The 11,690-nt window shown below is 45.6% G+C and overlaps 1 protein-coding gene across 1 annotated transcript; it reads right to left on the reverse strand.

The window, feature by feature from the left end:
- Positions 1 to 92: 92 nt before the first annotated feature.
- On the reverse strand, positions 93 to 4,895 carry Uqcc6 (ubiquinol-cytochrome c reductase complex assembly factor 6). Its single transcript, XM_048418624.3, has 2 exons — positions 4,479 to 4,895; positions 93 to 2,308 (listed from the first exon to the last, which is right to left on the reverse strand). The coding sequence occupies exons 1-2, from the start codon at positions 4,584 to 4,586 to the stop codon at positions 2,213 to 2,215; spliced, it is 204 nt and encodes a 67-aa protein (XP_048274581.1). The 5' UTR covers positions 4,587 to 4,895; the 3' UTR covers positions 93 to 2,212.
- Between the last annotated feature and the right edge of the window lie 6,795 nt (positions 4,896 to 11,690).

Here is an 11,690-nt window from a genome sequence, read left to right on the forward strand (position 1 = left end):
ATGACACAGAGCAGGAATTCTGTGATACTTTTTCTTCTTCCTGTCTGCTGGGTTCTTCCAAAAAAAAGAATAGTTTATTCAGGTTTGGTGGCTTGTGTTTTCAGATCATCTTTTTACTTAACAAGGTGGAATACATGCAAATAATTCCCTCCGGAGATCAGAACGTGTTTTGAATGTGAGCTAGACTTTGTAACAACTTTCTGGAATCCAGACAGGAAGGGAAAACTGAAAATTATCTTCAGAGGTCATGGAACACTTAGATTGAGAAGTCCTCGCAGGTTAGAGGAAGTTGCCTAGAAACCGAGGCCATTAAATGGGTGGTGGGGATCAAGTGGGCCCTAAAGTAAATACAGTGAGGGCCACAGTATAATTAAGTCACTTGCCAGTGTTGGGAACATGCTTGTACAGGCATTCCAGCTGGCCTCCGGAGTGCTAGGATTAAGGGTGCACATACCATGGTAATTTTACGTTAGCTGAGCATGGTGGTACACTTGACAGGAGTATCTCTGAGCCCAGTAAGACAGCCAGTGCTGGGAATAAACAGACCCTGTCAAAACCTTTAAACATTGCTGTCAATGAGTGTTTTGCTTTGCCTGAATGTGTGCCCAGAGAGCCAAGCCAGGCAGATCTTGAATTCAAGATCAACCTAATTTACTTACTAAATTCCAGGACCAGACAAGTTTACATAACAGAAAATTCCCCTTCAGCACTCTAGTCTGCTCATTAGGGTGGACTTACAAATCCTTGTCTGGGGCTGGAGAATGGCTGCAAACAACTTGTTGCTTATAGAAGACCAACATTCAGTTCCCAGAACCCATCTGGTGGCTCAAAACCAATCTATAACTCATATTCCAGGGAATCTGACACCTGCCCTCCAGGGGCAATTCACATGTCCATACATTCATGCAACTTGTGGAGAGATGGTTCAACAGAGGACCAGGTTCAGTCCTCGGTACCCACATGGCCTCTCAACCATATGTAACTGCAGTTCAGGGTATCTGATGCCCTCCCCTGGCTTCTGAGGGAACTAGGCATGCACCTGGTACATGCGGGCAATGAATGCATCCATACATTAAAAAATGGGTCAGTTGAATAAATTATTTTGTTCTATATTTATAGATTGAGCAAAATTTTTTTTTAAATATTTATTTATTTATTATGTATACAATATTCTGTCTGTGTGTATGCCTGCAGGCCAGAAGAGGGCACCAGACCTCGTTACAGGTGGTTGTGAGCCACCATGTGGTTGCTGGGAATTGAACTCAGGACCTTTGGAAGAGCAGGCAATGCTCTTAACCTCTGAGCCATCTCTCCAGCCCCCGATTGAGCAAAATCTTAAAACGTTCATTTCCTAGAGCCGATGGTAGAAATCTAGGCGGCAGGAGATGTGGTATCACGGTTCTGAAGGACAACATGGGAAGTGCAGTGTGAGCAGGCCCTTGTTCTGAGACGGTAGAATCCTTCCTTTCCTCGTCCAAGCTTCGGGTGCAGGCTTCAAATACTTGGTGTTCTTGGCCAGAAGTTCCAACACTCCAGTCCCTGTCTCCACACAATGTCCTCCCTGTGTATGTTCTCGTGGCATTAAGACAGTGGTCACTGTATCAGGCCCACCCTCATGGCCCCAATCCTGTACTCACAGACAATGAGGGTTGAGGTCAACATTTTTTAGGGACACAGTTCAACTGCACATTCATTTTTATGTGTATAAAGAAAATGCCAATTTTAATTCACTTTCTCAAATTTTGGGGGATTTAAGCACCTTACTAATGTTGCAATTCCATCAGGCACACAATTCCAAAGAACTTTGAATTTTGAATATTTTATACAGTCTCAGTCTCATGTGACGCTGAAGATAAGCATCTTCTCAGTCGAATGCAGGAGACTGAAGCTTGGGCAGCTCTTATGAGTGCAGTCCTTCATACCTGTAATTCACCATTTGGGAAGTGGGGGCTGGAGGACTGTCCTGAGGTCAGCTTGGGCTACACAGCAAGACCTTGTTGCAGAGGCCAGCGTGATCTACACAGTGAGCTCCAGGTGAGACTTTAGAAAATACTGACCGGATCATAATACAGGCTCTACCTTATCAGTTCCTATCAACCATCATTTGTTCTTAGATTAGATGTTTGAAGAAGTAGTTTTACTCAATACATTAAAAAATATGTATGGAAAATATTATTCACAGAATTCTTGGCAGAGTTGTATTTTGAAGTTTCTACTGCTGTGAAACCTGAGGTTCGTGGTGTCTCTCTTTCAGTCCCAAAAGCTCCGTTTTGAGTTCTCCAGGCTTTGGTGGGATTTCAGGTATTGTCTATAAAAATAAAAACAAGAGCCAAAAGACAGTTGCTACCACATTCTGAGACAACAGTTCAATGTGATCTGAAAAGGAACAAAACACCTTGTGCATCTACTCAGCAACAGACTGTGAAGAGGACCCCAATTTGATTTACATTTCTTGCTCTCTGTGTATTTATGACTAAATCATCTGGCAATATCTTAAATCCTATAGTACCCACAGGATACATTCAATTAACTCACAATTTCAAATGAGGAAGGCAGAAAAAAATGCAGGGGGTGCAGCATATGTGGCTAAGTTTGATTCCTAGCACCACAAAAGAAAAAAAAAATACAGTGGTTGTCAATACAGTATGATCTTATAAGCTGTAAGTCTATCACAACAGAATTTTAGAATCTTTTCACTGCCCCCCAAAAAACTCCTGTCTCATTCCCAGTTCCCCCCACAAGCCACTTCTGTCCACATATATTTGCCCATGGTATATCATGTAATCTTTTATGACTTGATCCTTTCATTTAGCATGTTTTCAAGGTTCATTCATGTAGAATCACTGAGTAATTGATATTCCTCTATATAGATGTATCATGTTTTATACAGATATCTGCCTTGTTCCTACCTAGGAACATGTACAAGGTCAAACAAATCAGTATGATGGCGTACGTCTTGGTGTTTGTTAGGTGGAAACCTAGAAGGGGAATTGCTGGGACATACGCTGTTGGAGGAACTCCCAGGCTGGGTTTCAGTGCAGCTCCCAACTTTATATTTCCCCAACTTCTCCATGTCCTTCCAACTGTTTTATGATGGACATCACATCGGTGGTTCTGACTGCATTTCTCAGGTGATTAAGGATAATGAGAATCTTTTCACAGGCTTTTGGGCTGAGATGACTTCTGAAAACAGGTATGGAGGAAGATGAGGAAGCCATCTTGCAGGTATCTACGAGTTTTGGAGGCTGATGGGATCACAAAGGCAGAGGACCTGAGTCATGACTGTGCCTTCGTGTTCAAGGAAAAGCATCGGTACATCAGATACAGCATTCCAGAGGATAGAAGGCTAGCTTGTGGGAGGCGGAGGGGGACATAAAGACTCTGCTGGCCTCCACTCTGGGAAGAGTTCTGAGAAGAACGACCTGATCTGACTCAAGGATAAAAAGATGCTGATGGAGAGACCAGGAGTGGAAGGCTGAAGACAGTCAGGAAGCTCCTATCTTAACGGAGGAAGGTGAGAGCTGGTGGCCTGAACACGGTAGGCACAATGGCGGCTCGAGAAGTGGGCAGGATGTGGACGGATCTTTCATATTCCCCCAGTCGAATTTATTGAGGCACGCAGTGAATTATGAAGACTCTGAGGTTTCAGTCTAAATAACTGCAAGACGACAGCTGTCACTTCTGCTGTCCTTATGCTGGACAATTAAAAGCATCCTTAACTGTTGCCGCAAGTCAGCACTGAGTGCCAACCCTAGGCAGCCATCATGGTCTCTCCTCTGCTCTCTCCCTAAATCTTTTAGTTTTTGTACCAGTGGTGGCTGGAATAATTCCAAAAGACTAGGATGGCAAAGGACATAAATTCCTTAAATACTAGGAAAACATACAGCATCCTATAGCAGCCAGCCACCTGGGCCTTTAAGTCAATCAGGAAAAGATGCCCTACTGCCAAAGTGACCACCCAACCCGACTGACGTAGCCTAGGACCCTTAGTACGCTCATTTTTGAGACTGTGCTTTTCGTGTTGCTTTCTCCCTGAGTACAGGTAGCTGCTGGTAACAACCCTTGTACACGTCCGGTAGTAATGAGATGAACCAAGTCAACCTCACAGGATCAAAGTCTAGGCATTGTTTCCTTGGTTAAAGAGCTGCTGGGAACTATTCCTGCAGAAGACAGACACAAAACTGCATTTCCGTGGCAAGTTCTTGCCACTTTTTGTCTCCACTAAATTTCTTGACATTCCACTATCATCCCTCCCCCACCCAGGACAGGGTGTCTTTCTGTAGCCCCAGCGGTCTGGGAACTCGCTCTGTAGACCAGGCTGGCTCACTCTAACTCTTAAAGAGACAGTCGTTAAGTGTTAAGAGCGAGCTGTTAAGAGCACTGTTTAACAGAACACCCCGAACGCTCTACACGTCAAGAGCGGCCGAACAAATGGACAGACGGAATGCTGGGGTGTCGCCCCAGGATGGGGCACTCACCAGGTCAGGCCGGTAGTACCAGTGCACTACCTGGGCCCCGGCGCACATGGCCAGGAGGCTGGAAGAGAGCATTTTCACGTAGGCGGACCAGGGCACGCCCCCGGGCATGGTGGAGAGCTGGCAGGGGAGGGAAGGGCACGGCGTTAGAGGAGTGGGTGGGTGGCTTCTAGACTGTGCGACTGCTGCGGCACCCGAACTCGCGCGGCTTCCTCCGCGGTGACCGGCGCTGCACCCGCTCGGCTGAGCAGGTGGAGGGCGGGCCTGGTGTGTCCTCACCCCTTCAGCCTGTCAGGGAGCAGTTACTACCCCTAGCTCCTGCCCCGGACCACGTGAGCCCGTGCCCAGGGCGACCCAAGGTTCCCTCAATTCCCGGAGCGGACGGTCAGGGGCCGGACACAAAGTGGAAGGGGACCGGCGCCACGCCGGAGAGGAAAACGAGGGCAATGCGCGCGCAGGCGCATTCGTGTGCTACTGGCGGAAATGAGGCGCTGAGTTTTTTTATTTTTCGGTTTTTGTTTTGATCGTTTCCACGCTTTAGCAAGCCTGCTCGTGGTCACTGTCCCTATTCTGTCGTTTGCCTTCCCTGGCCGTTGTGTGGTGTTTACGGCATCATTTCTCCTTTCGCACAAAGGAAGCGACAAGACCCTGTCCCCTTCCCGTGCTTAGGAGGAGGGATTTCGCTGCTGTACCCGTAGTGCTCCTACCAGAGGTCACGCTCTTGAGCCACTTTTTTCAACTTATGGATCGAGACCCCGTGGGTTAACCTGGGGATACCATATTTACTTTGTAGTTAATAATTATAGCAGAATTACAGTTAAGAAGTAACAATGACATAATCGTAGGGTTGGGGTCACCACCACGTGAGGGATTATTATATTAAAGGGTCAGGGCATTAGGAAGGTTAAGAACCGCTGCTCTAGAGAAAGATGCAAAGGTTTATTCTTCCTGGTCCTGAAGGTCTTTGGAACTTTACGTAGAGTCACGCCCAAGCTTGGTACCTTTGAGAGACGGTGTTTCTGGAAAAGAGACCTCAATCTATGCAACTTAGTCTATGAGTTTTTAAATGATCGTGCTCATTTTTTTATTTTTCTGTCCTTTTTTCTTTGTTTTACATTCCAACCACAGTTTTCCCTCCCACCCCTCTGTGGATTCATTTTTGTTAAAGCAAACTGAAAGAATTAATTCTGAAGAATTAAGGTGGCATTGTGAAGCATGAATCTTGAAAACATTTTTACAACTTTGGCCCTGAAAATGGCTCAATGAGTGAGGAGGCTTGTTGCTAAATCTAACCTAATTTTGCTCCTCCGGCCCTATATGGTGGAAGCAGAGGGCCAACTCCATGAATTGTTCTCTTACACACACACACACACACACACACACACACACACACACTTTTTTCCCCATTGTAATTGTAACGTCCTGTATCTGATGAGGACATCCCAATACCATGTTCTCCACACCAAGGAGATTTCTTTGCCCGAGAAGGACAGAGGGCAGAGAATAAGAAACAAAGGCAGGAGATAGAAGATGAGGAAGAAAAGGGAAGGGAACAGGAGAGAAAGTGAAGGATTATTTTGGGGGGAGGGAGGAGGACAGACTGACTACCAAGGACTGCCTCTGGATAGAGAGGAGACAGACACGACCCATAGGCAAAGGGAAGTTTATAAAGGTAAAAGGGGAAACCCAGTGCTAGGATGAGTTAGTGTGTTTTGAATGGGCATATTACTTAGGTGAACCAAAGGGGGCTTTTGATTACTGGACATCGATACTTGACAGCTGGACCTTGGTAGTCAGCATCAGAAGGAGGAAGTGGACAAATAAGGGAATAGACCATTGTGGCTAGCTTTAGGATGTAATCTAATGGTTGTTAGCAAGGTAGAGGGAATGGAGTAGAATGGCCAGGCCCGCCAGAGTCATATATGCTATGCTCAGGTTGGCTAGAATCCCTTCAATAGAAAAAAATTTTTTTTTGTTTTAACTGCATGGTAATATATTTGACTTAATAATTTCATGTGGTTTACCATGTGTACATTCCTAAAACCATTTTTACAACTGAGATCATCAACAAATGTTTTCTGTGTGTTCATTTGTGTGCACATGTGCAATTTAGAAGTCAGGGGATAATTTCAGGGGCATCACACTTCAGGCCCTGTCCATTCCTCTCCTTTTCCTTTCCTTTCTTACCAGACTAGGTCTCTCACTGACCTGGAATTCCCAAAGTAGGAGGGGATAACTGGCCAGTAAACCCGAGAGATCTGCCTGTCTCAGATTCCCAAGTGCTGGGATGATAGCCAAAACTAATTGGTGACCTCCAGGCTCCAGTCTCAGAAACACATACGTAAAGGAAGTGTGGAAGTTTGAATAGGAATGGCCCCCAAAGACTCGGGGATTCGAATGCTTGGCCCAGAGGAAGTGTCACCATCAGGAGGGATGGCCATGTTGGAGGAAGTGTGTCACTGGGGGTGAGATTTGAGGTCTCAGATGCTCAAGCCAGGCCCAGTGTCTCACTCTCTTCCTACGGCCTGTGGATTGTTGGGAGCTGCAGATCCCTGGCCCCTTGACTTCCTTTGCTTGCTTTAGACTCTTTGCCTGCTGGAGTGATCTGAGCACAAGACCTGTGCCTGCAGCTGCTCTGAGCAGGAGACCCTGATAATGGAGTGGGTTCTGATGAGACCTGAGATCCTGAGAGCTGGGATGTGGCCAGAGCACTATATCAGCTGCCCCTGAGCACAATAAAGTTGGCATTCTTGTATCAAGGATGACCCGTGTCCATGTCTCTCTGTGTGTCTCTGTCTATGTGTTTTTAAGTCTCCAGCTTAGTTCCCGGCTCCCATACCATCTTGCAGTGGCACGGGCGCTACAGGACCATTTTCGGGTTTTTACAGTGGATCAAGATGTAGAACTCTCAGCCACCTCTCCAGTACCATGTCTACTTGCATGCTGCCAGGCTTCCCACCACGAGGGCAATGGACCACACCCCTGAACTGTAAGCCAGCCCCATTTGAATGTTTCCTTTTAAAAGTTGCCATGGTCATGGTATCTGTTCGCAATAATAAAATCCTAACTAAGACAGTGTAAATAAAAATAAGATACAGAGCAACTGAGAAATTACTTGGTGTCAGCCTCTTGACTTCCACACATATCCACAGGGGTACAAATACACCCAAACACACACATGTATGCAACACACAAATAAAAATGCATCATAATAGCTCAAGCTGGTCTTGAACTTGCACTGATCCTCCTGCCTCAGCCCCCCAACTGCTGGGATTATAAACGCATACCACCATCCCGCACTCTGGATTACAGACTTTCACATACTTACCTTTGGTGACATATCTATTCAAATCTCTAGCCCATACTTTTTTTTTTTTTAAATATATTTATTTATTTATTTAGTATACAATATTCTGTCTGTGTGTATGTCTGCAGACCAGAAGAGGGCACCAGACCTGATTACAGATGGTTGTGAGCCACCATGTGGTTGCTGGGAATTGAACTCAGGACCTTTGGAAGAGCAGGCAATGCTCTTAACCACTGAGCCATCTCTCCAGCCCTAGCCCATACTTTTTAAGATTAATTTTATGCATGCATAGGAGTGTTTTGTATGTGCTCTGTGTGCACACCTGTACGCTCGGAAGTCAGAAGAGGCTGTTGAATACTCTGAAACATCTGTGTGCTGGGAACAAACCCCAGTCCTCTGTGAGAACAGTATGTCTTTTCTGAATAATTTATTTTTATTTTATGTGCATTGGTGTTTTGCCTGCATGTATGTCTATATGAGAATGTCAGATCTTGGAGTTACAGTTGTTAGCTGCCATGTGGGTGCTGGAAAGTGAACCTGGGTCCTCCCGAAGAACAGTCAGTGATCTTAACCGCTGAGCCATCTCTCCAGCCCCCAAAATGTGCTTTTACCTGCTAAACCAACTCTCCATCTCAACTTGACCATTTGCTTATCAGATTGTTTCTTTAAAAGTATGTAATGTTCTTTATTTTGTATACAAGTCTTTTATCACATACATTCTGCAAATATCTTCTTCCAATCTATGCTTTGTCTTTTCCTTAGTAGAATAAAGAGAAGCTTTTAATTTATATAATTTTCAAACTTATTAAACCCCACCCCATTTTGAGACAAGGTCCCTCTGTGTAGTTCTGGCTACATAGTCCTGGCCTGCAGTGCATAATGCCTGTGTGCGTTCTGCGCACTACCATACAGTTCATGAGCTTCAGGCAAGGGACTGGAGGTTGAAACACACAAAGACACACAGACAGAGAGACAGAGACACGGACCTCTAATCACTGGTATGAAGTCCTTTATTCAATAGCGCCATGGAGGCTTATATACCCAACAGTCAAGTGGGCCAACAGGTGAAAACCTTATCCTCTGATCCTCAAGGCAAGGCAACACGTGCTTGTGAAGCAGAGCTGGTAAACAACTTTGACACAGCTTTCAGTAGCTCAAATCAGAAGGAAAGTAAAGATCTCTAGCAGGGAAGAGCAGCTGGAGGCCAGGACTTCTAATGGTCCCAACATTGGCTAAACAGGAATTTGATATGAAGACCAGACTGGCCTCAAACTCACAGAGCTCCCCTGCTTCTGCCTCCCTCGTACTGTGCCACGGACCACCTCTCATGGAGGCACTCAGACCGTGGGAGAATCAGGGCGAAGGCTCAGAAGATTTCAGAAATCGGAGAGGAATGACAGGCAGACACACTCAATGTGGTTGAATATGCTGCTGCAACTTTACTTTTGTCAGTGTAAGATTTATATTCTTTTACAATCAAAAAAAAAAACTTGGCAAAGACATACATCATCAGATCATAAAAAAAAGAACAGCATAAAACAGTTTACAAAGAGAATCTTTGAAGATGCTTTGACTTGGGTACAAGGACTTTTGCTCAGTTTGTGCCAGGTGACTGGCTGGGCTAAGTGACCTTGTGCTCAGAATATCTTGAGGTGTGAGAGGAGAAGGCCACTATCTTCCCAGGAAAACTTTCAGCTAGAAAATTTTAAAGACATGATCTCAAACTTGTCTGAAACTTATCTCATACCATAAATCTCAACTCTCTTCCCTCCCCGACTCTCAGGGTCAGATGTTGTAATCAGCCTAGGTTTTTTTTCTGGCCATAAGGAAGGCTGCATAGGCCTCCTGTTAAACTGCACGTATACCTCAGGCAAATGTCTAGTGGGGGTTGCTGCAGCTGTTTTCCTACAGAAGGCTTCTAAGGTTTCTCCTGATAAGAGCAACTCCTTTTGCTCCACATCATTAAGGAATTATTCTAACGATGACCTCCCAATTCCCAGAACTGGTTATTTCTCTTAAGGCTTTAATGAATGGTGGGGCAGAGCTCAAAATGTCCTCAGCAGTCTTGTTTGTATCCACAACTGCCTGAAATAGTCTGATCTGTTGGCAATATGCAAGAATAAAGGCAGGGAAAAGACAGTCATATCGGCACCAAGGACAGCGAGGTCGAGTCAGTGCAGGTAGCAACTTCAGGTGGCGTCATGACCACAACTGATTGCCAAGGGACAGCCAGGGACGTAGCTACGTGAAGCGCAAATCCCAATGCTACGGCAACAGTCCATCCAGTCAGCATTTCTGCTACACTGGCGTGACAGCTGTGGATGTAGCAGTACTGAGATTAAAGGTGTGTGCCACCATTTTTTTGAAATTTTTTTTTAAAAAAATAATTTTTAATTACAAGCATATGAGGATGTGTGGGTACATGCAGGGGAGCAGTTGCCTGTGAGATCCAGAAGTTTGGAGCTAGAAGTGGTTGCGAGCTGCCAGAGCAAATCCTTCAAATTTCCTTATAAACCTCCACAAGAGCCCTACCTACCTTTAAAAAGCTGAACCATTTTTTTTTTTAAACAGGGCCCCAGACCTTAGTAGGCCTGCAGACCTTAGCACAACCGACTCCATGACGAAAGTGCCGGTCAGGCTGTGAAACTCCGCGTGTAGACAGCACCACCTGCCAAAACTAAAACAAAGGCTTCATCCATCGAGGGCCGCGGTTCAGGAAAAGTCTTAAAATGTATTAACTTGCTTTTCAGCTTCTGTAGTTCTGCTCCTGGCCAACTGTTCTTGTTAACTGAAGTATGTCAAGTCAGAAAATGGATTTTGTGCTTAAAAGCTCACACTGAGGAAGGCTCAGGGCTACACTGGGATCCTGAACACCAGTTTAGCTGTCAGCCAGCTAATAAAGACTTTCTATTGGCGTAAACCCATGTCCAAGCAGTCTTCTCTGGTGAATACCCCGCCCCCAATTTCTCTGGCTCAAAAGGCCCTTCTTTCCTAAGAGCAAATTTCATATTTATTTTATTTTAAATATATATGTTTTGCCTGCTGTTGGGAGCTGCAGACCCTCAGACCCTGAACTTCTGTGACCCCTTGCCTGCTGGAGTAAACAACTTGTTTTTCTATGCTTGCAGCTGCTCTGAGCATGGAACCCTCATAAAGTTGGCTTCTGGTGGGCTTGCAGCTGAAAAATCCCGAGCTAGGTTGTGGCCAGTAGTTAAGGAGAGCCCTAGATAAGCTGTCTTGGAACATAATAAAATTGGTATTCTTGCTTCAAGAGTGCCCCGTGTCTCTGTGTTCTTTACTCCCCAGACCCTCGCCCGACCGCGGTTCCAGGTGGTGCAGGCACGACTGCCTGCGGGTTTGTCTGTGCACTACTGTTGTGCCTAGTGTTTCTGGAAGTGAGAAGAGTGTGTCAAATTCTCCCGAAATTGGAGTAAGAGACAGTTGTGAGCCACCAAATGGGTACTGGGAATCAAAACCAGAACATCTGGAAGAGCAGCTAGTGCTCCTAACTGCTGAGTTATTTCTCCAGCTCCTGCTGACAGGCTTCTCTCTCTCTCTCCCTCTCCCCTCCCCCCTTTTGGTTTTCTCAAGACAGGATTTCTCTGTAACAGCCCTGGCTGTCCTGGAACTCACTTTGAACACCTCAATCTCAGAGATTTGCCTGCCTCTGCTCCCACTGAGCACTGGCATTGAAGGAATGCGCCCCACTACCTGTCAGCTTTTCTTTAAAATATCCCAGAATAAAAGACACATGGAGCACAAACCCATGACCCTCTCTGGGCTCAGGTGTCACAGCAGTGAGCAGTCTTTGTAAATTAACACATGAACCTCTGTCGTGGCACAAACATGGCAAGTCTAATTCACATCCATGTTTCTCGTCATGTAACCTGAAGAAACAGGGAAGCTTA

The sequence above is a fragment of the Myodes glareolus genome, chromosome 26 (assembly GCF_982192425.1).
Source record: "Myodes glareolus chromosome 26, mMyoGla1.1, whole genome shotgun sequence".
Taxonomy (NCBI): domain Eukaryota; kingdom Metazoa; phylum Chordata; class Mammalia; order Rodentia; family Cricetidae; genus Myodes; species Myodes glareolus.

What these genes read in the sequence shown, in the direction of transcription:
- Uqcc6 (XM_048418624.3), bottom strand. Translation starts at nt 4,586, where the DNA reads ATGCCCGGGGGCGTGCCCTGGTCCGCCTACGTGAAAATGCTCTCTTCC. An exon ending in GGTACTACCGGCCTGACCTG is followed by an intron (nt 2,309 to 4,478) that starts GTGAGTGCCCCA and finishes TTATTTTTATAG; the next exon opens with ACAATACCTGAAATCCCACC.